Source organism: Canis lupus, chromosome 8 (genome assembly GCF_003254725.2).
Source record: "Canis lupus dingo isolate Sandy chromosome 8, ASM325472v2, whole genome shotgun sequence".
NCBI classification, from domain to species: domain Eukaryota; kingdom Metazoa; phylum Chordata; class Mammalia; order Carnivora; family Canidae; genus Canis; species Canis lupus.
The window spans coordinates 47,574,638-47,601,269 of NC_064250.1; the positions used below are offsets into that span (position 1 = coordinate 47,574,638).

Consider the following 26,632-nt stretch of genomic DNA (forward strand, 5'->3'; position numbering starts at 1 on the left):
CTCACTGGAGTAGTCCAGGGCTGGGGGCTGATATGGTGGTTCTGGGTCTCCAGGCACCCAGACTCCGGTTCTTCACTCCACTCTCCTAATCTTGGCTTCCATCCTCAAGGTCACCAAATAGTCTGTTGAGGCACTAGCCATCAGTGCCATTAGACAGGAAGCTAAAGGAAAAGTGGAAAGAGCAAAAGGGTGTGTGAACTGGCTTAAGATTTTTGCTCACATCTCATTGGCTAGAACTTTATCAAAGGGACCCTCCTAGCTGCAAAGGAGGTTGGGAAATGTAGTCTTTTATCTACAGACATCACCACTCTGAATAAAATTAGGGCTCTGATACTAAGAAAAAGGAGAGAATAGAAACTTAGTGGGCAACCATCAGCCTCATTCATACCATAGACTCAGAATTTATGAACAGATCCCTCTCCAAAGCCTTTCTTATTGTAACCCCATACTAATCACAGTTCAAATTTGGCCCAAATAAGACTATTAAGGGAAACTAGTTCCCAGGTTGAATGGCACTGGGGAGTAGAGTTAGGTACTATATACTCATATCCTTTTTTTTAAAGAATTTTATTTCTGAAAACAACAACAACAACAACAAAGAATTTTATTTCTGGGACGCCTGGGTGGCTCAGCGGTTGAGCATCTGCCTTTGGCTCAGGGCCTGATCCCAGATTCCCAGGGTCGAGTCCCATATTGGGCTCCCTGCATGGAGCCTGCTTCTTCCCCTGCCTGTGTCTCTGCCTCTCTTTCTGTATCTCTCATGAATAAATAAATAAAATCTTTCTAAAAAAATAATTTCATTTCTTTGAGGAGAGAGCTTAAGGGTTGGGGAAAGGCAGAGGGAGAGGAAGAAACCGACTTCTCACTGAGCAGGGAGCCCAACTCGGCCTCAATCCCAGGACCCTGAGATCATGACCTGAACCAAAGGCAGATGCTTATCTGAGCCACCCAGGTACCCCTATACTCACATCTTATAATACCTCAGGATCTAGGTTAAAAACAACTCTGTCTGATTTGACTCAAAGGGGAATTTACCCCCCTATTGTCCCCCACTGTGGTGTGTGCAGTTGACTGCTCCTCACCATGGCTTCTCACAAGATTCGCAGGTTCAAGTGATTCCTGGCTAAGAAACACAAGCAGAATTGTCCCATTCCCCAGTGGATTCAGATGAAGATTGGTAATAAAGTCAGGTACAATTCCAAGAAGAGATATTAAAGAGAATCAAGCTGGGTATATAAAGAATCACCCATAAGATGGTACACATATTTATTTATGCTGTATGGAGGTCACCTGTTCATCCATATCACTCTGTAAACATCATCACTACCTGAACAACTGGATTTGTTTTATTGGGAACATGATTTTTTTTTTCTGTTTCTAGGCTTCTATACTAGTAGGTTGGTTCAGTAATAAATGTGTATTATATATTTTTTAAGATTTTATTTTTATTTTTATTTTATTTTTTGGGGGGATAGATTTTATTTTTAATTAAAAAAATATTTTGGGCAGCCCTGGTGGCTCAGCGGTTTAGCACCACCTTTGGCCCACGGGGAGCCTGATGTAGGACTCTATCCCAGGACCCCAGGATCATGACCTGAGCTGAAGGCAGATGCTCAACCACTGAGCCACCCGGGCATCCCAGGTGCTTTGCTTTCCTTGACCCCACAGTGTCCCCACCTGCAGTATCTGGCACAGAGTGGGGACACAGTAACTACTTGTTGAAGATGCCAATGAAGTTGCCATGCAAAGGTCCTGTGGCATAAGACAGAACACCCTCTCAGGGCCTCAGGGGTGTGGTCATTCCTACCATCTGAGACTGAAGGGAAAGACACACAGCCCAGGGACATACGGCAGGCTGATCACAGAGCAAGTCCTCTGGAGCTTGCTTTTCTCCATTGTTTCCCCACTGCCCATAGGGGAACACTGGGGAAAAGAAGGGGGTGACAGGAGTGGAATGTTTTTCTTTTCACCTGGGGGCTAAGGAAGGAGGGGTTCATGCAGAAGGAGGGAGGGCACAGCAAGTGTGGGCAGCGGAAGCCTGGTGGGTGGTGTTCTGCTGGGATAAGATCCACAGTGGAGCTCCATGGGGTCTGGGGGAGAGGGCTGACAGAGACAAGGCATTCCACAAGGTTTTCCGGAAAGCACTGCCAAAAGTGCATTCCTTCCTTCCCACTCCCGAGGCCCTCCAAGAAGAGTCCGAAGAGGACTGTTCCTTGGAGAACTAGGGGAAGGATATGGGCCCTGGTGTGCGAGGCAAGATGCTCTTAGCAGCCTTGGGCTCTGGGGATTAGCCAGCCTTCCCTTCAGTGGCCCTCCTCAACCCCTTCTTTTCTTCTCCTCCATTCTCAGTGAGGTGGGATAGTGGCTCAAGAATTCCTGGCGTGTCATTTGCCTCCCTATATTCAAGGTCCCTTCCTCTGCTTGAAGCTCTGATTCTATATTTGAGAAAACAAGAGGGGTTCTTGGTTGGCTCAGAGGGTAGAGCATGCAACTATTGATCTCAGGGACATGAGTTCGATCCCCATGTTGGGCCTAGAGCTTACTTCATGAAAGAAAGAGAGAAAGAAAACAAGAAAGCAGTGAATCTAGATTCTGCTTGGCCCTTGGTGGCTGCAAGCTCCTGGAAAGGTCACCTAACCTCACTGGGGTTCCTTCCTCACTCAGAATGCGCAATGACACACATTTTTCAGGGTAGTTGGGAAGGTAGTTTCAGGTAGATGCATTGAGACAATGTCAAAAAAGCAAGAACTTAGTACATGTTATGATACATAAGTTAAATATGAATCGGTGTCTCTTGTTTTTTTTTCTCCTGGCATCAGCCCCTTGACTAAACGAAGAAAGTGGAATGCCTGGTCCAACTGTCTGATGACAGGAGGGTGATAGAGGAGGGCCTCTGGGGCTCTCTGAGGACCCCCTCAGGAGAACAGGGCTAGCACCACAAAGTAGAAGGCTTACTCTCAAGGGGTAAGCCCCAAATACACAAGAGCCTTTAAAAAAGTGAAACATGTTCATGGGTGACAGATTCATAATGGGATTATTGATTCAAACACACATCCTTTCCCTTCCTTGCATTCCTCCCCCCTCCGCCCTCCAAAAATTGTTGCTGATGGCTGGGGTAGTGACTTGGAGAGGCGACTAGCAGGGGAAGCATGACTTGGCTGCAGCTGGTGCTAAAAATGACCAGCATTGCGGCAAAGGAGGAAGGTGGCTTCCTCCCTCACCCAGATCTCTCTCTTTAAGCCTCAGTGTCTTATTTGTCATGAAAGGTACAGAACACCTGGCCTGTCAGAGAAGTTGAGTGGACGTAGAGTGGTAAGGTGTCTGGCACCCATTAGTAATAATAGTAAGAGCCGTGAAGTACTGAGTGTCCAGGGTCAGGTACATGCTAAGTGCTTTAAAAATATCACCTCCTGCAGTCATTGGCCCAAAATCCATGAAAGCTGGAACCAGATCAGTCCCTATATATTGCCAGTCCCTAGTACAATATTCTCCTGCATGATGATAATAGTAGCCAACACTCACAAGAACCTTATTCGTACACTCATGGTATAGCTTTATGCACATTTCTAATCTTCCTGACAATTCTAAGGGGTAGGTACCACCATTATCCCCATTTTATGGATGAGGAAACTGAGGCACAGAAGGCAGCAAGAGGTTGGGTAACTTTCCCGCTTTCCCAAGATCACTAAGTAGGTGATAGAGCAGTCTGGCTCTAGAGTCCATGTCCTTGACCATAGTTCTAACTCAGGGGGTCAGGCAGTGCTCCCAAATCCAGTACCAGGCTGTTTTATAGAAAAAGCAACCAAAGCTAAGACAGAATTTAATGGTTGGCTCAAAGCCACAGAGCTGTTAGGTGGCAGACCCAGGATTTGGATCCAGTGTGACCTAGCTAAATGTCTCCCAAAGGGTACATTTCACTCCCCCCACCTCCAACCCCCAAATTCAGAGACAGCCCATACCCCCACCAGGAGTCTGTCCGCAGTTCCAGTCTGAGGCTGAGATTGGCTTCAGGCTGATGCTGGGTCCTCCCTCTACCAGCAGTCTCTGGAAAGGAGTCTCTCAGAGGGCCTGAGGGCTGCCCCCATCTCCAACCTCCTTGGTCAAGATGGTAACTACCTCCCTGGAGTAGTTACTTGGGGCAGGGAATTGGCAACTTCAGATATGGGGTTTGGTCAAGAGATTTTTCATCCTCATCTCCTGGCAAGAGCCGAGTTTCCATCACGTCGCTCTTGTTTTTCATCACTTACAACCTTGCCCATTGGCTGGCATCTGGCTCATCCTGGATGTCCCGTGATAAGAAAGCAACATGAAAGATACCATTAATAACATCCCCATTCATCCCTCCAGGATAGGCTGGCATGGAGAGAAGGCCAAGAAAAGGATGAAGTCAAAATAGAACAGCTTTGGACACCAGACTCATTTGAGGTTGAATCTGGCCTCTGCCCCTTACTAGCTAGGTCACTTGCCTAACCTCTGGGCATCTAAGTTTCCATATTCATAAAATGGGGATAGAAATTCTTACCTGAAAGGCAAAGTCATTGCTCTGCACAACTCCAGGGGACCACATGGAACCCAACTCCATAGAATACAAGGTGAAGGATGCCTCAAGATTATATATCCTTGGGACACCTGGGTGGCTCAGCGGTTTGGCACCTGCCTTCAGCCCAGGGCATGATCCTGGAAAGCCAGGATCGAGTCCCACATCAAGTTCCCTGCATGGAGCCTGCTTCTTTCTCTCTGCCTGTGTCTCTGCCTCTCTCTCTGCATCTCTCATGAATAAATAAATAAAATCTCTTTAAAAAAAGATTGTACATCCTTGAGTATGCACCTTGCAAGGAAGAATGGCTATGCCATGTGTGTCAACTATACTCAAGAAAGAAAGAAATAAAGGAAGGAAGGAAGGAAGGAAGGGAGGGAGGGAGGGAGGGAGGGAGGGAGGGAGGAAGGAAGGAAGGAAGGAAGGAAGGAAGGAAGGAAGGAAGGAAGAAGGAAGGAAGGTACAGGATGCCTGGGTGACTCAGTCGGTTAGGCATCTACCTTCAGCTCAGGTAATGATCCCAGTGTCCTGGGATCCAGCCCCTCATGGGGCTCCCCGTTCAGCAGGGCGTCTGCTTCTCCCTCTGCCTCTGCCCCTCCTCCTGCTTGTACTCTTGCTCTCTCTCCCTGTCAAATAAATAAATAAAATCTTAAAAAAAAAAAAAAACAAGAAAAGCTATGTCAACTTCCATATGCAGAACAAAGATGCCAACAGCAATTCTTGTGAGAACAGAGATTCTTGCCACATAAAGGGGCTGAGCGACATCGGAGCACAGGGGGAATGGTATTTTTATGGGACAAGGAGGCAGCCCTTGGAGTGAACAGCACTCCTCTCCCAGACACCTCCTGCGCTAAGAAATCCCCTGGCTAGTTCCAGCTCTTATGTGGATCAGATCGGAGTGGAGGCCTACCTCATAACAGCCCTGACAGCAAGGCATTGGGCTTCCATACCCTAGGGGGTCTCCTCTCACCTCTCGGTTTGGCCTCATGGCAACCACAAGAGGTACTAGACACCTTGGCGGCAGGCTGGGTGAGGAGGTTTCGATTTATTTGGGGGGTTGCAGCTGACTAACCAGGAAATCTTGAATGGACTCTCTCCCCCAGCCTGGTGTTCCAGTCTTGGCTTAAAGCAACCGACTCTGTCTTCATCTTGCCTCATAAGGTGACTTTAATTCAAGGAATATTTAAAGCAAGCAATTTGACCAACTTTATTTGTGAACCAAGGGAATAAAGTCTACTCCTTTTAAGAAAGCAAGCAAGCAAGCAAAATTGATTTAAAACCTATTGTATATTAGGGACAGTAGAGAGGGGAATGCCAAGGTAAATGAAACAGTCCCTAGCCCCAAGAATGTCACAGAAGAATTAGCTGAACTGGTGGAATGCTGGGACTCAGAGGTTCATAGCAGGTGTGCGTCTGTGTGTGTGTGTGTGTGTGTGTGTGTGTGTGTAGAATCACCTTCACTTGACGTTTGGGCCCAAGGGGATCATGCTCCCCGCAGAGCTCTCATGCAGGAAACCAGTGGCTCTAATGCCCACTTTGGGAATTCAGACGTTTCTCTCGCCACTTTTCAACTGGCCCAGTTGGCTGTAATTCTGCAACTTCTAAGGCAGGAGTTAGTCAAGGGACAGGAGCTCACCTTTTAATTGCCTCTGATGCCCTCTTTCCAGCCCGCTCTTCACATCAGCAATCCCATCCTCTTCATTCCATCTGCTCAGTGAACTCTGAGGCAGAGCAGACCCCTTGCGTGTCCATCTGATTCACAGCCAGACCTCGAGCTCCCAGCTCAGAGCTGGGAAGGTAGGTGCTCAATGTGCATTAGTTGAACGATGGATGGAAGGATACATGAAGTCCTTCCATGGAAGTGGGCACACTCATACTCATGCTCACTCTAGGAAGATGTTCAAATGCCCATGGTTTTTCTCCAAAAGAAATCACCAGTGTTCTTCTCTCCTGCCAGGGACCCCTACTCCTGACCCCTTTATCATGTGTGTCTTCGTTGGGCCAATATTTACTGAGTAGTTCTTCTGAACTAGGCACTTCATCCTGGGCTGCAAGGCAAGCGTGGACCTCTTCCCACCCGCACATCTCCCTCTTCACACTGTGACCCCCTCTTTTCTCCCACTGCCACCACACACCCTGTCCAGGGCACTTGCCCCCTTCCTTGTTCTGCCTTTTACATGAGGATCCCATATTTGGGCTTCTTTGACCCTGTCAATCTGCACTGGACATAAGGGAGGGAGGAGGACTCTCACTCTCTAGAATCTGCCCTCAGCCCATCCTCCCAGCCCACCCCAGGGACATGCCCCGGCCAGGCTCTGCCCAGAATCCCAAGCCACCCAGCCTCCTGGAACAGCCCTGAACCTTGCTGTCTCATTTCAGGGACCCTGGGGTCCCTGCCCATGGGCGTCGTGCCGAGTCCACCGGGTGCCCGGCCCCCCGCGCCCTGGCCCCTCGGCGCTGCCTGCGGCGGGAGCTGCCAGCTTTTTGGAATTCCTAATGCTCCTGGCCCCGGTGATTGGCTGCTCAGCTCTGACCCCACTTGGGCTGCCGCCTGGTTGGATAAAAAGGGAATCTCCTTGGGGCTCCAGAGCATTAGACACCGGAGGGGGCACCTGGGACCAACTTCGGGAAGCGGGGAGCCCGGCGGGGGGGTGGGGGGAGCAAAAGACCTGCGGCCTCAGCCCCTCCAAAGAGCCGGGAGATGACGGGGAAAGCGGGGGAAGCGCTGAGCAAGCCCAAATCCGAGACAGTGGCCAAGAGTACCTCGGGGGGCGCCCCGGCCAGGTGCACAGGGTTCGGCATCCAGGAGATCCTGGGTTTGAACAAGGAGCCCCCCAGCTCCCACCCGCGGGCTGCCCTCGACGGCCTGGCCCCCGGGCACCTGCTGGCGGCGCGCTCGGTGCTCAGCCCCGCGGGAGTGGGCGGCATGGGGCTGCTGGGGCCCGGGGGGCTCCCCGGCTTCTACGCGCAGCCCACCTTCCTGGAAGTGCTGTCCGACCCGCAGAGCGTCCACTTGCAGCCGCTGGGCAGAGCGTCGGGGCCGCTGGACACCAGCCAGACGGCCAGCTCGGGTAGGTGAGGGCGAGGCTGCCAGGCTGCCGGCCGCGGGCGAGAGCCGGAAGCCCCACGCCGTCGGCTTTCGCGGCACCCCGAGGCCTCCTCCCCGCGCAAAAGTTCGCTCCAGGCCCGGGGGGCGCAGCTCCGGGCCCGGGGCCCGCGCCGGGGGCGGGGGCGGGGGCGGGCAGGTCTCGGCCCCGGCGTTTCCGGCCTCCGCGCTGGTCTCGGGTCCCCGCGTGGGGCCCGGCTCTGCGGCGGCGCCGGGTTGGGCCCCCCGGAACGCCGGCTGGGGTGTCGGAGCCCGCGGCGCGGACGGGGGCCCCCAGCTCGCTGCTCCGCTGCGGCCCCGGCCTCCCGAGGACCCGCGCGCTCCGGGAGCCGATTCTGTTCCGGGGGCGGGCGGCCCAGGAGCCGGGTGCCCGCCTCGGCCCCAGCCCTGGTACCCCGAGTCGTCGTTTCTGCCCCTTTTCCTCCGTTCCACAACGCCCACGTTGGCCAGCTGGGCTTTCTTTCACCCCCACGAGCTTGGACACCCTGGCCTCGGCGGCGGCGGGAGCGGCCACCCTCCGGTTCCACCTGAACGCCACCATCCATCGGAAGCCGGCGCCGGCGGGCTCGGGGTGGGGGCTCCCCGCCCCCCACGACCCCGCCGCGCCCTCCCTGGACCGCTCTCCCGGCCGCCCGTGCGTCCCCGCCGGCTCGGCCTCCGGCTCCTGCTCGCGCTCGGCGGCTCCCCCGATTTTTCGTTATCTTTGTAGTTATTTATTTTCCTTTGGAGGGGCAACGAAAAGTGGCGCGTCGCAGGCTCTCCAGCCTCGAGCGGGGGCTCATTCTTCAGGCAACGAAAAACGGGCTGTGCCCGGGGAGACCCCAGCGCCTCCCAGCGCCTCCCAGCGCCTCCCAGCGCCCAGCTCCCCGCGCCCCAGCTCCGCTCCTCGGGGCCGGCTTGCGGGCGCGGGGCTCCGGGGCTGCGGGCACAGGGCAGGGCGCAGCGCCCACATCACCGCCCTGGGGCCCTGGGAGCCCGAGGCTGCCGCGCTCCGCCGCCGCCCCTGCCCCGAGCACACTGGGGCCTTTGCCTCTCTTACAACGAAATCTGTACCAAATCTCCGGATTCGGGCGGCGGCGTGGTAGAGCCAGCCGGCGCTAAGGGATGAGGCCGACCTCCCGGAGGGCAGCCCCGGCCGGCAGAGCAGGTCCCCGCGGCTCCCGGGGGCGGCCCGGGTGGGGCCCTCGCGGGCTTCGGGCGCTGCCGAGCGCGCCCCGCTTTCTGCCGCATGTGCCTCCGCTCGTTTTTCAGATTCTGAAGATGTTTCCTCCAGCGACCGAAAAATGTCCAAATCGGCTTTAAACCAGACCAAGAAACGGAAGAAGCGGCGACACAGGTAAGGCCCCCGCGGCGCTTTTCCTTGTTCCCTCTCCTGCTCGGCGGCTCCCTGCCAGATCCCGTCTGGGGGTCGGGGGGCTCGAACCGCATCCCGCCGGCTCCTAGGTTGCAAGTCCCGGGCTGCGCTGCGCCAGGGCGCGGAGGCCGAACGCTATCTGGGACGTCCGCCCGGGCCCCCGGCGTCCAGCCACACCCCGGCCCGGGCTTCTTCCTTCTGCGGGAGAACCGAGAGGCCGAACCAGGGCCGACCCCGAGCCAGGGAGGGGCCGCGGCCCCAGGTTGGAGCCTGGCTTCAGCCTTCGGAGAGCCGCCGCGCGGAGTGGCCCCCACCTCCCGCGCGGGCGGGCCCCTCTGCCTCCTGTCCCGGGCGGGTCCGCGCCCCCGGCCCTGTCCGCCCCGCCACGCACCCCCATCCTTCTGCTCCCACCGTTCCAAACACCTTGAGGGTGCTCTATCTCCGCTGATGGGAATCTTTCGTTAGGCTTCTGCTCTTTTGTGATCCTGAGAGGGTCTGCTCCCTTCCGTGAGCCTCAGTTTCCTTGTCTGTAAAATGGGGAGGGAACCTGTGTGGTGGATTGGATGACCCCACCGGCCCTAGGGAGTCGAGTCGAGCTGACTGCGTCGGGGTACCGGCTACAGAGAGAATTTTTTTAAAAAATATATATGTCCTCAAATAGACATTCCTGGCTCAACTTTAAAATCCGATAGGTGCTGAAAGATACATCCTGAAAAGTAACCCCACGTCGACCCCTCATTCCCTTCCCATTGACACCATCGCTACTAGTTCCTTATAGACATTTAGGGTGGTGGTGGGGGGGCGGGTATTGTTAAAGGAAAGAAGCAAGAACCGAAAATCTGCCTGTCTTTCTGCGAGTGCTGCTTCCAGGCTCCATCCCTGTGCTCATCCTCCAGTCTGTTTCCCCAAATCTCTCTCTGCACCCCAGTCCTGGTGGGGTGTCCACGAGGTTCCTGCTGGTGCCTGGGACATTTCTCCCCTGGGGAGCGGTCCCGGCTACCCCATCCTCTTCTCCCCAATTTGTTCTCAGCCTCTTCGCACCAGTTTCTCCAGGTACTTTTCTGCATTTGCCTCTTAGCTAGCCCCTGCAAACTCCACTATTGGCTCCCACCTTTTAAAATGGCTCTTCCTGTCCTCTCAGGCCCCAATAGGTTCAGGCTGGAATAAGGGTGAACTTTGACTTGGTTTCTCAGTGACCTCCTTTACTCGTTCCCTTTAGGCAGCGTTTTTTTGTTGTTGTTGTGTTTAGCTCTGTTTTATTTTAAACGGAAACATGGATCCTGGGTCATTTTTCACATTCATTCATCCAACAAATATTCATTACAACATCTTTTGTGCACCCATTTCATGCTGGTCCCAGCATGGGTAATCCTGTCAGCTTCCCCCCACACCACACCCCCAGCAGCGGCAGGGATGGGGACCATGGGGGGGAGGACAGCTCAGAGTCGGGGCTGAACAGCTTCTGTGTTGGTGCAGAAATGGGAAAAGAGGTTCACAGAGAAAGGAGAGTCCTGGAGAAAACATCCCCTGGGCGCCCGACCAGTGTTTCTGCTCCAGGATATCTCCTTGTGTGGCACCTGGAGCTGGCTGACCCATAGCCCATTCTCTCTGCGTAAGGCTCCTGACCCTGTCCTCCTCTGACGCCCTCCCCATCGAGGAGATGTTTGGGAGCTTTGGAGCTTCTCAGTGAGACAGTGCAACTTGCCACCTGCCCTAGGTTTCAGGCAATTTCTGGTGCCTGAAGGGAGCAGATTATTAGAGACGAGAAGGGCTACTGATGGCCGGTACGGCTTTTAATTAAAGGAAAAAATTGTTTTTTTCCTGAGCTTTTCTTATTTGGAGATTTCAGGTAAGAGCCCCTGGAGTCTGGTAATGACGGATGGGCATCTCTTCATCTCCCAGAAAGACGCTGGGTTTAGGGTTGGAGAGGGGAGTTGGGATAGAGCAGCAGCCTTGGCAGTCTCTCGGATTCTGCTCTTCTCTGTGCCGGGAAAGCTCAGCTCCTCTGCAGACAGGATGCAGTGGGCACCTGAAGAGTCTAGGGTTCCGCATTAAGCCAGAATCAGGGTTTGGATCACATTTTGGGGATGCAGGAGCCTCCTTGGAGAGCACATCAGTATCAACACGCAGATTAGCTCTGAGGATGGAATGAGGGGAAGTTTGGGGGATTTGAGATTTTTGTTTTGTTTTGTTTCAATGAGAGCGCTCCGGAGCAGAGGCTGGCACTTGAATGGTTCTAAATGACCTATCATCATCTCCCTTCTTTGGCTTTGGCCAAGCCGCAACACCCGTGTGCCTTAGTTTCCCTAGTTTTGAGACGACTTACATACTTTGATTGTTTATTTTGACAATCTGTTCAGGGGCCCTTCAGTAAGTGGCAAGAGCAAAATAGAATGCAGCATATCTTCAAAATTCTGAAGAATCCACTTTCTGTGTACATAAACATTCCATTCCCCCCTCCCAAGAGAATAGGAGAAACAATTTAGAATCAAACCAGTCATTTTCTATAAAGGGCAGAATCTTTCTTCCTCACTCATCCCGTGTGTCTTCCCTCAAGATCTTAAAGCCGACACCAGCACAGGGACCCAATGGGGCTTATTTACGCTTGTGCTCTTTCCTTGTGTTGGGCGAGGGTGAGAACAAGGGCATCAATGAAGGATTCTGACCCCCTGCGCTGGTCCCAGGGTCAGGCAAAGAATGTACCATTCTCAAAGGTACCAGCGGCTCAGGCAAAGAATGTGCCATTTTTACAAGCTGGGTTTGTGGATGGGGATTACATTGCCCATTGACTTGATAAGGGTACAGGATAAAGGTCACCTGGAAGGAAATTAAGGTCTGAAGAGAGAAGAATCTGAGCCTGTCTGCAGATATTTATGGTTTACGGGGGGGGGGGGGGGGGCTGTGAAGCCCCTGATATGGGAGGTGAAATTCTGTGTTGGAGCACACTCGTTTGCACATTGTCCTAGGGCGAAAGGATATAGCTTTTACCAGATTCTTAAAACAGATTAGGACCCAAATAGGTCAATGTAAACTGCTCTTTGGGGAGTGGGGGCTGTGTAGGTAGGCTCTCTCACACCTGAATGGAACTCCCCCCTGAATGGAATGCCCCTGGATGAGTGGCTGAGCCTCGGTGTGAGATTGTTGGAAGGTGTTCCTTATCTTCTGAACACAGGACGTGGAGAGGGGACCTGAGGGCAGCTCTAAGGAGCTGGTAGGTCTGGGTGGTGGCAGGGGAAAGGCCCATGAGGAGGGCAAGGTGTTGGGGGCTGTGAGGAGGTGGGAGATTCCATTCTCAGTTGTATAAACACCGGGGTTGTGGTTGCAATGGACCTTCTGGTGGGTCTTTGAATGTGGGTGTCATTGAAAAGATCAGCCACTCTCTGTGAAAGGAAACTAGGAAGGTCCCAGTGGACCCGAGGTATTTATTTATCTGGTGAGTCCCTCACTCCATGCTTGGGAGGAGGAAGAAGGGCTTTCTATACTTTTCTAAAATTTCTGTCTCAACACCCTTTCCCCTGAATCACTTCTAGAAAGAGTCTCAGTATGAAATGTCCCTGAGGGCTAAAATAATGTCCTCCCAAGAAGGGCAGTGTGGATCCTCAGTCTTGAATGAAGAAGAGTCTAGAAGGGTGAAGCTTTGAGTGTATGTAAACATATGTGAGCATGAGTGTGAGTGGTGTGTGTGTGTGTGTGCGCGTGTGTGAGGGAGTTTGTGTCTGATTGTACTGAGCTAGCCTGTATTTGGGGTCTGTCCAGGAGGCGTAGAGGAGGGCCATTCTATCCTCTCTGGAACAGTCTCTTTCAGTTTCTGTGTCCTGAGTGTCTGGTTTTGCTCCCCCTAGGACAATCTTTACTTCCTACCAGCTAGAGGAGCTGGAGAAGGCATTCAATGAGGCCCACTACCCAGATGTCTATGCCCGGGAGATGCTGGCCATGAAAACGGAGCTGCCTGAAGACAGGATACAGGTAACGGAGCCCCCAGTCCCTCTCTCTCTTTCCACACTCTCTGAGGCGGTGACCGCCCCGGCTCCCAGACACCCACCCATGATACCATCTCCCACCCCCTGCCATGGATTCTTCTGAAGAGCAATTCGTTTAAGCTGATAGGTATTTTTAAGCTGATAGATATTTGCTGAACACCTACCATGTGAGGTGGGCACCGTGGCTGGGGTGGGGGGCAAGGGTGGACAAGAGACTTAGATGACATGACCTGGCCTGCTGTCCCAGACAGTAGGCTTCCCAAGGAGTACGTCAGGCAGACTGTGAAGGGGCCTGTGGTAGGACAGAGAGTCTGAGTGAGGCATGGGCTTTCGAGGAGGCCTCTGTTGTGGCGGGTATCTCTTAGGGACAGCTAAACATCTGCTCCAAGGCCAGACATGAGGAGAAGAGGAGAGTGGCTTCTAACCCTGCCCCTATTCTGTTTCCCTTCCTTTCACTCCCCTGACCCATGAAGAAACAGCTGCCCCCTCCCCTTCTGTCTACTTCCCATCTCCATCCACCTGAAACTCCTTCCTCTCACAATCAAACAGCTGGCCAGGTCCTGAGCTCCTACTTGGGCTGGCCTGAGATGTGACTGAGGACACCTGAGATGTGACTGGGGACACGTGCTCATTAAGCCCTCCTCCTCTCCTACGGAGTTGTTGATTTTTAGGTTTTCTTGGGTTTTGACTTAAGATTTTATTTTTAAGTAATCTCTACACCCAACATGGGGCTTGAACTTACAACCCCCAGATCAAGAGTCACATGTTCCATGGACTGAGCTAGCCAGGCTCCCGTCTCCTAGAGACTTCTGAGGCATAACCGACCACTGCTCTGGACTGGGATGTTCTCAGTGATGCTGGGCGCAGGGCTCCCTTTCATCAGCAGCAAGACATTTCCAAGGCCAGAACCCCTCTTACTAGGCAGGAATGGATCTGCTTAATGGTTTCTCTGGGAGAAGATGAAGTCTAATGATTTTCTAGGCAGGGCCTCCACGAGGCAGAAGAAGCGAGTGGGGAGGAGGATCATTTCCAGAAGATTTTGGTTTGCCTTAACTGGATAACACTCTTAAGCAAAAACTGCTCCCATCAGTGGAAGGGTCCAGAGCAGTTCACAGCTAAGGCTGGGAGAAATGAAGGGGAAGGGAGCTCCCCTCACTTCCTGAAACCCCTCCCAGTCAAGAACCCTTGGAGGTGGGGTGTGTGTTGCAGGGAGAAGGAGCCAAATAAGTTGTAGGTTGCTTTGTGTTCCCTCACTGGACACCAGAGAGTTGAATATGAGACATGAGCTACTTTTCCAGAAAAGTCTTCCTCTCCCCTGGAAATCTATTTGGAATTTCAGCCAATGGCTTTAGACATTGACACTAACAATAAGCTCAATTATTCATAAGTAGATTATCTGTTTGGTGCATTATCCATGGTGGCCTGGTTCCCCCATCCCCCCACCCAATTGGGTTCCAGTGGGGTAAGCCTGGGTGTTGATTCTGAATCTGTGTGTGTGTGTGTGTGTGTGTGTGTGTGTGTAAGACAAAACCCAATCCAGTCAATGTGTAGTGGTAACCCTCATCTGGCCTTTGCTAGCACAAAGTTGGTTATTTCAAGTGGCGGTGTGGGGTGGAGGCCTTAAAAAACTCTCCTGCTAAAAAAAACAAAACAAAACAAAAAAAAACTCTCCTGCTGGTAGGCCTCACCCTTGCACTACTGAATAGTAGGAACTTGCCTCTTGCAGTGAGCCTCTTGCAGTGAGCTGTCCTAAAATCTGTTTGGCCCTGGTGGTGGTGGGTAGGAGTGCCCAAAGGATTCCTGAGAAGGCTCTTGCTCAGTTGTTCCTGCATTGCCAGTAGGCAGATGCTAGGCTTCTTCAAGTTGCTTAGGGAGGGGGGGTGGGCACCTGTTGGGTAGTGTCTGAAGCCACGGGAACCAGGGAGGAGGGGCAAAGGTGTAGAGGAAGTTTGACTGCTCTGGGGCTGTGAGGATGGTAGGTCTGGGAGAACAGATACGAGAATCTCTGAGTCTTTTTTTTTTTTTTGAGAATCTCTGAGTCTTTGAGCACCACATGGTTCTTTGGCTAAATGCTGCCTCCAGAAGGTGTATGTGAGCTGTCAAATAGCCTTGCCCCAGGCAGTCCGGGGAAAAGTCTTAGTATACATCAGTGATGACCACAGCTGTCATTTACAGAGCAGTTTCCACGTGCCAGGGGTGTTCTGAATACATGACATGCACAGGAGAGGCAAGGAGGTATAGTGGTTAGGGACACTGTTTCAGAGCCAGACACACCCTGGCTGCACCATGCCCAGCTGAGTGACTGAACAAGTGACTTCCCCTTGCAGAGCCCCCGATTCCTCATCTGTAAGATGGGGATGGTGGTGACACCCGCCTCTGGTGCAGATGCCACGAGCCATGTGTAAGGTGTTCTGAGTGATGCCTAGCAAGTGCCCCGCGCTCACTCTATTAGCACTGATCTCATTTTTTTTTTAGATTTTATTTATTTATTCCGAGAGATACAGAGAGAGAGGCAGAGACACAGGCAGAGGGAGAAGCAGGCCCCATGCAGGGAGCCCGACGTGGGACTCGATCCTGGGACTCCAGGATCATGCCCTGGGCCAAAGGCGGGCACTAAACCACTGAGCCACCCAGGGATCCCAAGCACTGATCTCATTAAGTCCTGGTGACAACGGTGGAGGAAGCGGAAGCACAGCAACTGGCCGAAGGCCACACAGCTAGAAAGTGGGGTCACGGGGCTCTAACCCAGGTCTGCGTCCAAAGCCCACACGTTCACCAACTGCCTCTTGAGTCTGAAGCCTGTGTTCTGACTTGAAGCTGGGAGCGGGGGGCAGAGATGGTTGGAGGTCAGGTGGGGGGACCTGTATCAAACCTTCTTTATAAAAATAACTGATATTTATTGATTACCAGGCATTGTTCTAAAAAAAAAAAAAAAGGCCTCAAAAACTCATAAAAAGTTGTCTTTTGAATGGGCAAATTCTTGTACATAAGTTCATGGTTTGTATACTCAGACTTGTGCTGTTTGAGTCTGCCTCTTTTAAAGGGACTCCTGCCCAAGGATAGGGAATGATATTTGAAGGGATTCTATTCCAGAAGTTAGAAGATATGCCTTGACAGGAGAAAGTTACAGTGCATCTCAGCCCGGGACATTCATGAGCATCACAGGGCAGCTTTTGAAAACACCCAAGTGGAGGGGCGGGGCACGCCCAGCCACTCTGACTTAATTGCTTTGATGTGGAGCCTTTGGCATCTGTATGTTTTTAAAGTTCTCCAGTGACTATGTGCAGCCAGTGTAAAAACGCTGGGCCAGAAGCTCTGGAAAGGAATTTCTGCATTTGACAGGGGTTAATATGAGTGGAAGGAAGTGGAGTTTGGGGTGACTGGTCGAGATGACCTGTCTGGTGTGCAGGGAAGGATGCTTCCTGGGCTGCTGGGAAATGTGGGCAAAGCTGCCCCCTACTGGACGACAGAGGCTACAGCAAGGCCCAGCTTCCCTGAGCCTGAAGCTGGGACAGGAAAGGAGATGCTGAAATATGGTGTCAGGAATGCTGAGCGCATGTGGAGTGTTAAGTCATTAAATCACCGCCGCGATGAGCTCAGATTAATCAGCTTCCAGCCCGAGGAGAGAAAGGAAGCTGGGTGAATGTGATGGGACAAGCCACATGGCTGACAGAGCCAGGCCTGATGGTAGGAGGCAAGATCTGAAGGCAGGGCCTGGAGAGGCAAGGGACCAGAATGTGCAAAGAGCATCCATCCTACAAGATGTTGCCTTTAGAGTGGCAATCCTGGGAAGACCAGAGAGGGTATCCTGGGAGACTTCTGAGGGAAGAAGCCCTGGGTCTGGTGTCCTCTGGAGATGCAAAGATGGGAGCCTGCAGGGCAGGAGCTATGTGATGACAAGAGAGGCTGTGGGCACAACCACAGCTGCTCATGCTGGCCACCCACACCGTGAAAGAAATTGCTGATAGGGTTTGCTCCAAGTGTGCCCTGTAGCAGAAGAGCACCTGTAGCAAGTACCCCTCTCCAGGCCTAGTCTATCCTTGGAGGCACAATATTTCGGGACCCTCTCTGCCAGCTGTGGAGGCTCCTGCCAGACCAGCTGTTGATGGCCAGAGGCATCCTACTGGGCTTTCTGAGAGCTGCTAGGGCACCACCTCTGAAGGGAAATGCAGAAACCCAGACTCTTTCCCACATTGGAAGATCTTGCCTGGAGTGCCAAACCTGGTGACTTTTGGGGTATCACTCAGAGCCCTGAAGTGGAAGGCAGGGCTCTGGTCCTCACTGTGGCCTTCACACAGGTTCTGCAGAAGAGTTCAAGACCTAACTGTCACCTGAGAGGAGCAGTCTCTTCTAGAAAGTGGGCAGCCAGGAAAGTGAAGGAGCAAGGGACTGAAGGGATATTTGGGGCTTGCTGGAACCAAGAGGCCAGGTAGGGTGAAGGGCCTAAGCTTAGAAGGAATCTCAAAGGTGGGAGATGGGAGGACCTGGTTTTATGCATTGAGCATTTGCTAGAAAGCAAAGCCTCACCTTATTGCACGTTTATCCACAGAATTCATCCAGCAGCAGGCCAATGTTTTTTAGTTCTTATTACATGCCAGGCACTACTGTATTGAATTTTTGTAACAAACCTTCAAGGAGGTGGTATTACAGGACAGATGAGGAACCCAAAGGTCGAAAGGTTAAGAGATGCACCCCAGATCACCAAGACAGTTGGAGGCAGAGCAAGGATCTCCAACCTATAGGCCTTCCAGCTCCTGATCACCGCCAGCTTGCAGAGAGCATTGGGCACTGCCTGGGTGTTCTCTTGGATTTAAATCTCAAGGGTCTGGAATGCATTAGAAATGTGCTGAGAGGGTGCCTCTGTTTGGCCTTGTGGATGTCTAGAGGGGAAACAGGCTATCATACAGTCTCGCTGCAGGGCCTGTGGAGGAGGCCAGAGCCGCAAGTAATGCTGTTGATTAACCAGCCCTCTGGGCAGACTCCCACTGGTTTTCTGTACCTCCCCTGAAATAATAACACATAGCATTTTTTGAACACCTTTTATGTGATAAGCATGGGTTTTAGGAACTTTCACTTATTTCATTAACCCTCAAAACAACTGTAAAAAATAGGTATTAATAGGTAATATTTTGTGTTTGAAGAGACTGAGACTGAGAGAAGACAAGTAACTTGCCCAAGATCACGCAGCAATTTATCAGAGCTGGGAATTCTAGTTCAGGACCATCTGACTTTAATGCTTCTTGTAAACTGTCAAGTTCTATACACATGCTGGTTGTTCCTAGGGAGGGAAGAGAAAGGCAGATATGAAGAGTTGTTAGGGTTAATGCTAATTCCTTGTCCACCTCCCTCCAAGGCACCAAGCCATAGTTTCCCTGCCAACCGTCCTAAAAAGAAATTGTTTTGGCTGTCCAGGTCTCCTCCATAAATTGGAGTAGCATCTGGTCTTCGCAGAGAGCCAGGCATTCCAGGAGCCCATAACCGAGGGTCCGGATGACTCCAGGTTTGAGCAACCAGCTGGCACCAACTCCCCTGGGAATGTCTGTGGGCAAAGTCTGTTCTGCAGACCAGTTATTCATTTGCCAAAATTAGGAGACCCAGGAAAATGGTTCTGTTCATAGCTCCAGAGATCATCTGAATCCCAAATCTGCACCCCCTTCTTTAGTGTTCCAGTAAAATATGTGGTTTTCATGTGAGAGCCCTACCCTCCACCCAAGGAAGCCAGGGCAGTGCATCTTCCCAGGCATCCACACTGGGGTGGATGGTGCATCTCCGCCCTCCTAGCACACAATCCCTTCTCCAGAATCCATAAATCCAAATCATGCTGAAAACACAGCTCTCTCCTAAGTGAGTCATTAGAACTCGCTAATGGCAAAAACCAGGCCTGACTTTATGCTCTTTATTTATCCCTTTCAGTGTGACTATGCATATGTTTTGCTGCAGAAATCAAAACGGATGAGTTTGATGATGGGTGTGCTGCTGCTGCAGTGTCATGTAATGCGGTATATGCATCACATCTTCTTTCTAAAATCCTAAACATTGTGAAGTCAGGTCCCATGGGTTCACGTTAAGGGGCTGTCGTTTTATAATGCGCTGTATTCAAGCAGGAAGGTCATCTCCTGACCAGGGAGCAGATGTCTTACTTAGATTCATAATGAAGGCCTTCCCAACCCTCTGTGGTCACACTTGGTGCCTGGTGTTCCACCACCAAGGGCTTCATTCTTCTGTATTCTCTGAAAGGCGCATGAAACCGGAAGTCCCTTATACTTTTATGTGGATCAGTCCTTTTAGATTTCTCCTCTGTGGGAGAAGGCAGCTTGAGACAAGTGGGTATTTATGGAGGGCCACCAAGTGCTACTGGAAGGAAGATGGGACAGGACAGAGGTCACAGACACACCTCAGGCACTGGGTTGGGCAGACAGTCGGGCAGAGAGCCTGCGGGACTGACAGGTGGCGCTGGGGAGGATCTAAACAGCGTAGAGCCAGGCCGGGATGATGGGCGAGTTAACCCCAGGCTCACGTTGCGCATCGCCTCCGCTCTGAAGCCCACGAAGCTCAGCCATCTAGTGGCTTTCAAATTGCATAGACCCTTTCCATGGCAGGGGTCACCCCTGGCGGTCTGGGTCCGGACCTCGGGGAAAGGCCCTGCGCCGTGGCTCCGCAGCAATCCAGGAGGGCCCGAGCAGGAACGGCAGGTGCCAAGCCCGGCGGGGGGGAGGGGGGGGGAGGTCAAGGCGCAGCTCGCTGCAGGGGGCGCCACCCAGGGTGGACCACTCCATCGTTTTCTAATGGGGGGGGGGGTGGCGAGGCCCGGGGCTTCTGGAGCCGCATGTCTCCCATTTTTGTGGGTTCCTAGTGATTTACAAACGGAGGAATTTCACAACAGGGCTGCACACATTTAGGTCCCTTTAAAGGTGTGCGTGCACCGCGCGCTCTTTCCGCAGCCGCGCAGCGCGTGTCTGGGACCCCCCCCCCCCCCCCGCCCGGGCCCTTGGAGGGTCGCGGGGAGGCGAGGCGGGGCTGCCGGGGCGCCCTCTGCTGGAAGCGTCCGGCCGCGCTCAGCCGCAGACTCGGGGCCGCCTGGGGCCGTCTGGGGCGCTCACGGCGCCACGTAGCGGCGGCGGCGAGAACGGCGGGGGCGCGCGGATCCGAACCCCCGCCCGGGCCTCCCGACGGCCGAGGCAGCAAAGGGTTAAACTGTCAGCGGCGCGATGTTAAACAGGTGTCAAAGGCGCCCCATATATCTGCAGATTGAAATCAAATTCTTTGCCGTATAAAAAGATAAATTACCCAGGCGCTGCCGCGCGTCCCACTCATCACGCCAGCGCCAGACGGCAAGCAATTTTTTTTTTTAATGTGCTAACGACCTAATCAAGCAATCAAGTCGGAGAAGATTGCAGAGTGACCCGGGCAGCCATCTGCCGGCGAGCCCCGCATTCATTTCCCGCGCCCCCGCGCAGGGTGGGGGCCGGGGAGGGAGCTGCCGGGGGGAAGAGGGGAAAAAATCCTAAACAAATTAACACCCAATTTTCCCCGTCTAATTAGTTAAATGAGAAGTGTTTGGGGTCCCCCGGGGCGGGGGAGCGGCTCGCGGGGCGGCTCGCGCTGCCTCCCCAGCATTAATTAGTGCGGGTCAATGCCGCGGCTCCCGAGAGAGCAGCCGCTTTAATTTCCCGTGATATTTCAGTGCCTGAGGCCCATCGATTCAAACAGAAATTAACTTATTTTTCAATCAGCCCAGGGCTGCCCCTGGGGGTGACTCTTCTTTTGCCGCCTCCTGAATAGAGCTGGAGCAATTTTTCATCAAAAGCTGAAACCTCCGCCTCGGGGGGCGGGGGAGGGGCCCAGAGGGAAGGGGGCGGGGGACCCGGCCGAGGCGAGGGAATGGAAATCGCAGAGGAAACTAATAGATTTTCCCCGAACCCGCCTCTGTCCTCCCCCTCCTCCCCCAACTCCGCGGGGCGCCTTGGGCGGCTTGCCATTCCGGGGTCGGGCCCCGAGGGGCTGTGCGGGGCAGGAGGGGGCCGCTGGTCGGGCCTGGGGTCCTTCCAGCGCCCACTGGTTTCTCGGGGGCCTTTCACCTGCTCGAGGGCCGGCGCAGCTGTGCCCGGCGCTGGCTCCTGTCAGCTGCCGAAGTCTCAGGAAAGCTGCTTTGGGAGACCAAGACATCTCCCTTCCCCCAAGCATGGCAGGGACCGCTCCAAGCGCGGGGCTGCATCGCTGCTGACACCCCCAGGGTGCCCCATGCCCTGCACCGGTCAGCTCTGGGGCCAGAGAACCATTCTCTAGGGTATCCCCCACTGCGCCCTCCTAGGTCCCCATCCCCCTTTCTCCGCACACCAGGAGAATTTGGTCTTCCTTGTCTGACTGATGCCCAGCTCCTCCAAATGTCATTCTGGGTTAAGGCCAAAAGTGTGGAGAGCTGGTGAATGCAGCGCACTGTGGCATAGCAGGGCTCAGCCAGGACAGAGCGGGAAAGGAGAGTGACTCAGGCCTCCTGGGAGTCTCTCCAGCGGGCTTCCTGATAACCTGGATAAAATGCCCTTGTGCTGCCTGAGTCCAAACTCACCTGGCCTCCAGACCGCTCCCGCCTCTGGAGTTCCGGTGGAGAGGAAGCCCTGAACAAGATGCATGGCTAGTCTAGCCCCTGGAAGGAACTCGTCCCTCTGGGAGTCAGAAAAGAGATTCTGTTTATACGCTGGAGGTGTGACCACTTGCAAGAGAGCTACCAGGGTGGGGCTTCTCAGCTGCAAACTGAGGACCATGCTGGGCACTGCCTTCTGAAAGACCCTGTCCCATCACCCTAGAACTGTTATGATTTCAAAAAGAAAAAGAAAAAAAGGACCAATTTCACCCATTTTTTAAATTTATTTATTTATTTATTTATTTATTTATTTATTTATTTATTTATTTGACACAGAGAGAGGCAGAGAAGCAGGCTCCACTCAGGGTGCCTGATGTGGGACTTGATCCCAGGACCCCAGGATCATGCCCTGAGCCAAAGGCAGACACACTCAACCACTGAGCCACCCAGGCACCCCTCATTCATCATATCCTTACAGGACTGGGTGTCCTCAGTCTGGACACGCCGAGCCTGGAGGAACCCCAGGGGTACCATGGGGTGGGTGAGCTTTGGCCAGGGCGCCCCGCTGGAGAAGCTAGCAGTCACAAGGGGACGCAGCTGCCAGCTATTCAATGGGTGGGGAGGGCAGCCCTGGTGGCTTAGCGGCTTGGCAGTTTAGCGCCGCCTTCAGCCCGGGGCTGATCCTGGAGACCTGGGATCGCGCCCCACGTCGGGCTCCCTGTATGGGGCCTGCTTCTCCCTCTGCCTGTGTCTCTGCCTCTCTGTGTGTCTCTCATGAATAAATAAAGAAAATCTTAAAAAAAAAAAAGGGGGGGGGGTGGGGACCTTCACAGGGGACCCGCTGGGGTAAGGGCCTGGCCTCAGAGCCTCTCAGAACACCCCTGCCCTGTTCCTCCTCATTTGCAGGTCTGGTTCCAGAACCGTAGAGCCAAGTGGAGGAAACGGGAGAAGTGCTGGGGCCGGAGCAGCGTCATGGCGGAGTACGGGCTCTACGGGGCCATGGTGCGGCACTCTATCCCCCTGCCAGAGTCCATCCTCAAGTCCGCCAAGGATGGCATCATGGACTCCTGTGCCCCGTGGCTGCTGGGTAAGAGCCCGCGCCCTCCTTGGGGCCCTGTCCCCGTGGTGAGGAGAGCGGGCTCCCTGGAGGAGGAGCAGGGAGTCCTGGCCGCAACAGCCTAGCAGGACAGAGGCGCTCCAGAGCGGGCCTCCCCGTCTCCCTTGGGAGGCTGAGGGCAGGCGGGGCCCAGGGCTGCCCCCACCACTGGGTGACTAGGACTCTCCTCCCTGCCAGGTCCCTGACTGTGGCTTCTTTTGTCCTGTGAGAAGGGTGTGGCTGTTGCTCCAGGGTCTGAGGTGGGCTTGTGGTGAATGAAACAGCTCCTCCTTGGGGTTGAGGGGACCCTAGGTCCCTCTGGTCACCATTCTGGCTTTGCCCAAAGTGACTTCTTCCCCCTGAAATCTCTCCACCTGCCATCTTCCCCCCACCTGCCCTCAAGGCCTCTGTGTGGCAGCAGCACCACCGGCTTATCTTGGGGTTCCCAGATGCAGAATCCCAGGAGGGAGGGATGGGGGAGCAAGTGGTACGCTTGGGAAGGGACAGAGGGACAGGACGGGCTGCCCGGCGGCCAGGTGCGGGGGGCGGGGGGGGACCTGACTTGAAGAGCCCCTGCAGGCCTGGCGCCCAGCTGCTGGTCTGCGGCCCACCCCCGGCCACCCTCCCGCTGCCCCGGCCCCGGCCCCTGGGACTCGCGTGACTGCGGTGTGTGAAGTAAGGCTTTCTGCTCGTCCTTAATTCTGGCCTCTCTCTATCTTTGCCGTTTTCAGTTCAAGATGGCTTTCCCAGGCGCTTTTCTAAACCCGAATACCAACAATTCTTTTTAGGGATGCACAAAAAGTCGCTGGAGGCAGCAGCGGAGTCGGGGAGGAAGGCCGAGGTGGAGCGCCAGGCCCTGCCCAAACTCGACAAGATGGAGCCGGAGGAGCGGGGCCCCGACCCTCCAGCGGCCATGTCCCAGGAGGAACTGAGAGAGAACAGCATTGCGGCGCTCCGAGCCAGAGCTCAGGAGCACAGCACCAAAGTGCTGGGGACTGTGTCCGGGCCCGACAGCCTGGCCCGGAATGCCGAGGAGCCGGAGGAGGAGGAGGCCATGGACGAAGACAGGCCAGCGGAAAAGCTGAGTCCACCGCAGCTTGAGGACATGGCTTAGGTCAGGGGCACGCAGACACCGAGCTCCCAGGACTCGCCTCGGGCCTGTGGTGTTGGGAGGTGTTCTCTGAGGCAGGGCTGGGGCCGGGCCTGGCCTCTGCCTCGCTCCCCCGCGCCCCGGGCCCTCCACGCCCCCCGGGGCTGACTTCAGCACAACTCAGCTCTGGCCGAGGTTTGGGGCCGCGCTGAGACACCCCATCTAGTCTTGACCTCTCCAGCATCCTCCTCATCCCAAGGCCCTGCCTCAGCAGCTTTCTTGTCGTCCTAAACCACCCCTCATGCCACTTTCACTCAAGCCCTTGGCGCCTCTCACTGTCCACATCCGCCCCTTGCTCTCTGTTCTCTTGCTTGAAAGAGCCTCCCCTCCCCAGCTCTACGCACACACCCCCCGCCCCCATGGCTTCTGCTCTGCCCAGACCCAAAGCCCACAGCTGCAAACTGGCAGGGACTGCGGATTTGCACTCTAGTACCAGTGTCCTGAGTACCCCCCCCCAGTCTTCAGCAAAACTGTGCGCCCCCCACCCAGCCTGTTCCTTCCCGAGGGCCTGGGTCTGGGTCTCCACAGGGTGGATAAACTGCCCTGCAGGCCCAGGCACAACCTCTGCTCCACCCCATCGACAGGGCTCAGATTCCAGGTAAACTTGGAAGGTGTCATCCTGAGCCCCTCGGCCTCCCTCCATTTCATGCCTTCCATGGTCACCCTCAGGAACCTGCCTACCCTACCTTCCCCCCCAGTATGGGTGCCAGCACCGCCATGTACAGTACCTGTACAGTCCAGGGCCTGTGCCCTGCAGCCAGAGGGCACCTGTCACAAATGCTGTGGTCATGGCATTGCTGGGGAGGCCAAACTCTTACCCAGAGCCCTTGGGCCTGCATTCTGAAGCATCCTGCCCGCCCCCTACCCCTGGATATGCTACCTGTGACCCTGATCTGCTATGCAAGACACCCTTCTAGAGCTTCTTGCAGTTTATCGATGTGCATGTGTCCTGCCTTGGAGCAACCCAATCCAGCTGTAAAATGAATGAATAGGAAGCCACAGATCTTGACTCAACTTGATCCAGGCCATCCCTGGGAGGCCAAGCCTGGAGTGGGCCTGGGGCTATTATAGGCATCAAGGAGTGGTCACAAGAAGGGCACAAGAAAGGACTCAAAGGAGAGCAAGGCAGAAGCCAGAGTTAGACCCAAACTAAGCAACTGGCACACACACCTGGCAGGTGTATGCTGTGGCATCTGCCCACTAGAATAGGATGGACACAGTGACCGTGTAGGCATAGGGGACTGGGGGCTTCTTCCTGTCTGCTGATGGGAGGCACTGTCCACCGGGTGGCCTCTCTGCAGCTGCCCCTGCCACCCCCAGGCCAGGCATATGTCTCCCTCACCCCCTTGACGTTTCCCTCTACCATCCCTCCCACCTTTGCAGGGAATACCTCGCAAGAGAAAGGCCTGAGACAGTGAGTTTGGATTTTAATTCTGTATCAAAAGTTGATTTCTTCCTCATTCTGTTCACGGAATTCCCCGCCCCCTTCTTGTCTCTGTCTCCTTTGGTTTGAAGTGTTAGGCTGTAGCCCCCAGTGTGTAAATATGTACATAGAGTGGGAAGAAAGAGACTTGATATTGAGGTGTTTGAAATATGGAACTGTAATAACTTCTAGGTATTCTAAACCTGTGATTTCTGTGCCATTTTCTGTAAAGATACAAGTGAGAATAAAATTGATGTACAAACATCAGGGGAGGGATCCAAGAATCCTCCGTGGGTGAGGATGGTGTATGTATGGGTAGCATAAAAAGTAAACCCATGGAGATGTTTTTAAGTCAAAATGACCAGATTTGGCTTTTGAAATTACTCCAACTGTAAAGACATTGTGGCCTTTCTCCCCTGAGCTGACCAATGACATTTGTCACTTGGATATGGGACCCTCCTCCATTGTAGACACAACTGAATTATCCCAGCCATTGAGCCCCTAAGTTATTACCAACAACTCCCTCCTGTTCCCCGACACGACACAAGGGATCAGTTAACCTTTCCCTCTGGTACTTAACTTACGCATTCACAACCCTATTCCCATCACACCTCGTCCCATTTTGGCCCCCTCAAGTCCTGACTCCCTCTTTTTGTGTATACATGCATGCTCTAGAATCTTGCCTACAACTCAAACACAACAACAACATATGGGGAAGGCAGTGGTATCTGGAACTGAAAGTCAAACAAATCTATGCTGAAGCCTGTTAAAGCGTGGGGAAGGACTGTAAGAAATTGCCTGCAGATAGCTGCCAACTGTCACCCATCAGCTCCATGATGTGTTGGACGGAATTACAAGAAGAGAGAGGGGGAAAAGAACAGATAGGTTATATTTGAGCTTTGGACTCCAGAAATCTCATAAGATTGTTTCAAATTGCCTCAGATGTGGAACTCCTTCTCAGAAGAGATTTTTCTAGCAGGCCATCATCAAAGGAGAGTGACAGGTGGTCAGCATTCCCTGCATCCTGTCTTGGGAGCCAGTATAACCCTTCCAGACTCAGAGCCTGGAGGGCATATGTGGGAAATCTCCAATTTCAATGCAGTAAAAGGACAGATCCAAGAGCCTGGCTTCAAATCCTGCCTGCACACACTCCCCTAGGCCTTCCCTGAGCATGTTAGGTGCCCGCAGGACTCGCTGTGGCCTGTTGGCTTAGGAATGCCCTTCCTCCACCCTGGCCATGGACACCACTCCAGGAGACACACTGCCACTTATCCTTTCAAGTCCCCTCCTTCCTGGAGCCTTACCGATCCTCCTGGGAGAGTTTATCACTTCTGTTCTCCCCCAGCCCTTGGTACATTCCTCCATCATGGCATTGTGTGTACTGTACTATACGTTTTTTTTATAT

General features: G+C 53.8%; 1 protein-coding gene across 2 annotated transcripts; it reads left to right on the forward strand.

Moving 5' to 3' along the window:
• Positions 1-7,238: 7,238 nt before the first annotated feature.
• VSX2 (visual system homeobox 2) lies at positions 7,239-25,494 on the forward strand. Of its 2 annotated transcripts, XM_025443591.3 has the most exons (5): positions 7,239-7,608; positions 8,895-8,979; positions 12,840-12,963; positions 22,465-22,645; positions 23,443-25,494. In XM_025443591.3, the coding sequence occupies exons 1-5, from the start codon at positions 7,239-7,241 to the stop codon at positions 23,766-23,768; spliced, it is 1,086 nt and encodes a 361-aa protein (XP_025299376.1). In that variant the 3' UTR covers positions 23,769-25,494. The 2 variants fall into 2 exon arrangements, with proteins under 2 accessions (XP_025299376.1, XP_035575433.1); XM_035719540.2 differs by lacking the exons at positions 7,239-7,608; positions 8,895-8,979; positions 12,840-12,963 and adding an exon at positions 19,270-19,669 and having other exon boundaries at positions 23,386-25,494.
• Positions 25,495-26,632: the final 1,138 nt, after the last annotated feature.

Bases quoted from the DNA above. Each gene is read 5' to 3' on its own strand.
- VSX2 (XM_025443591.3), top strand. From the start codon at position 7,239: ATGACGGGGAAAGCGGGGGAAGCGCTGAGCAAGCCCAAATCCGAGACA. The intron at 7,609-8,894 runs GTAGGTGAGGGC...CTCGTTTTTCAG, and splicing joins CAGCCAGACGGCCAGCTCGG to ATTCTGAAGATGTTTCCTCC. The intron at 22,646-23,442 runs GTAAGAGCCCGC...AATTCTTTTTAG, and splicing joins CTGTGCCCCGTGGCTGCTGG to GGATGCACAAAAAGTCGCTG.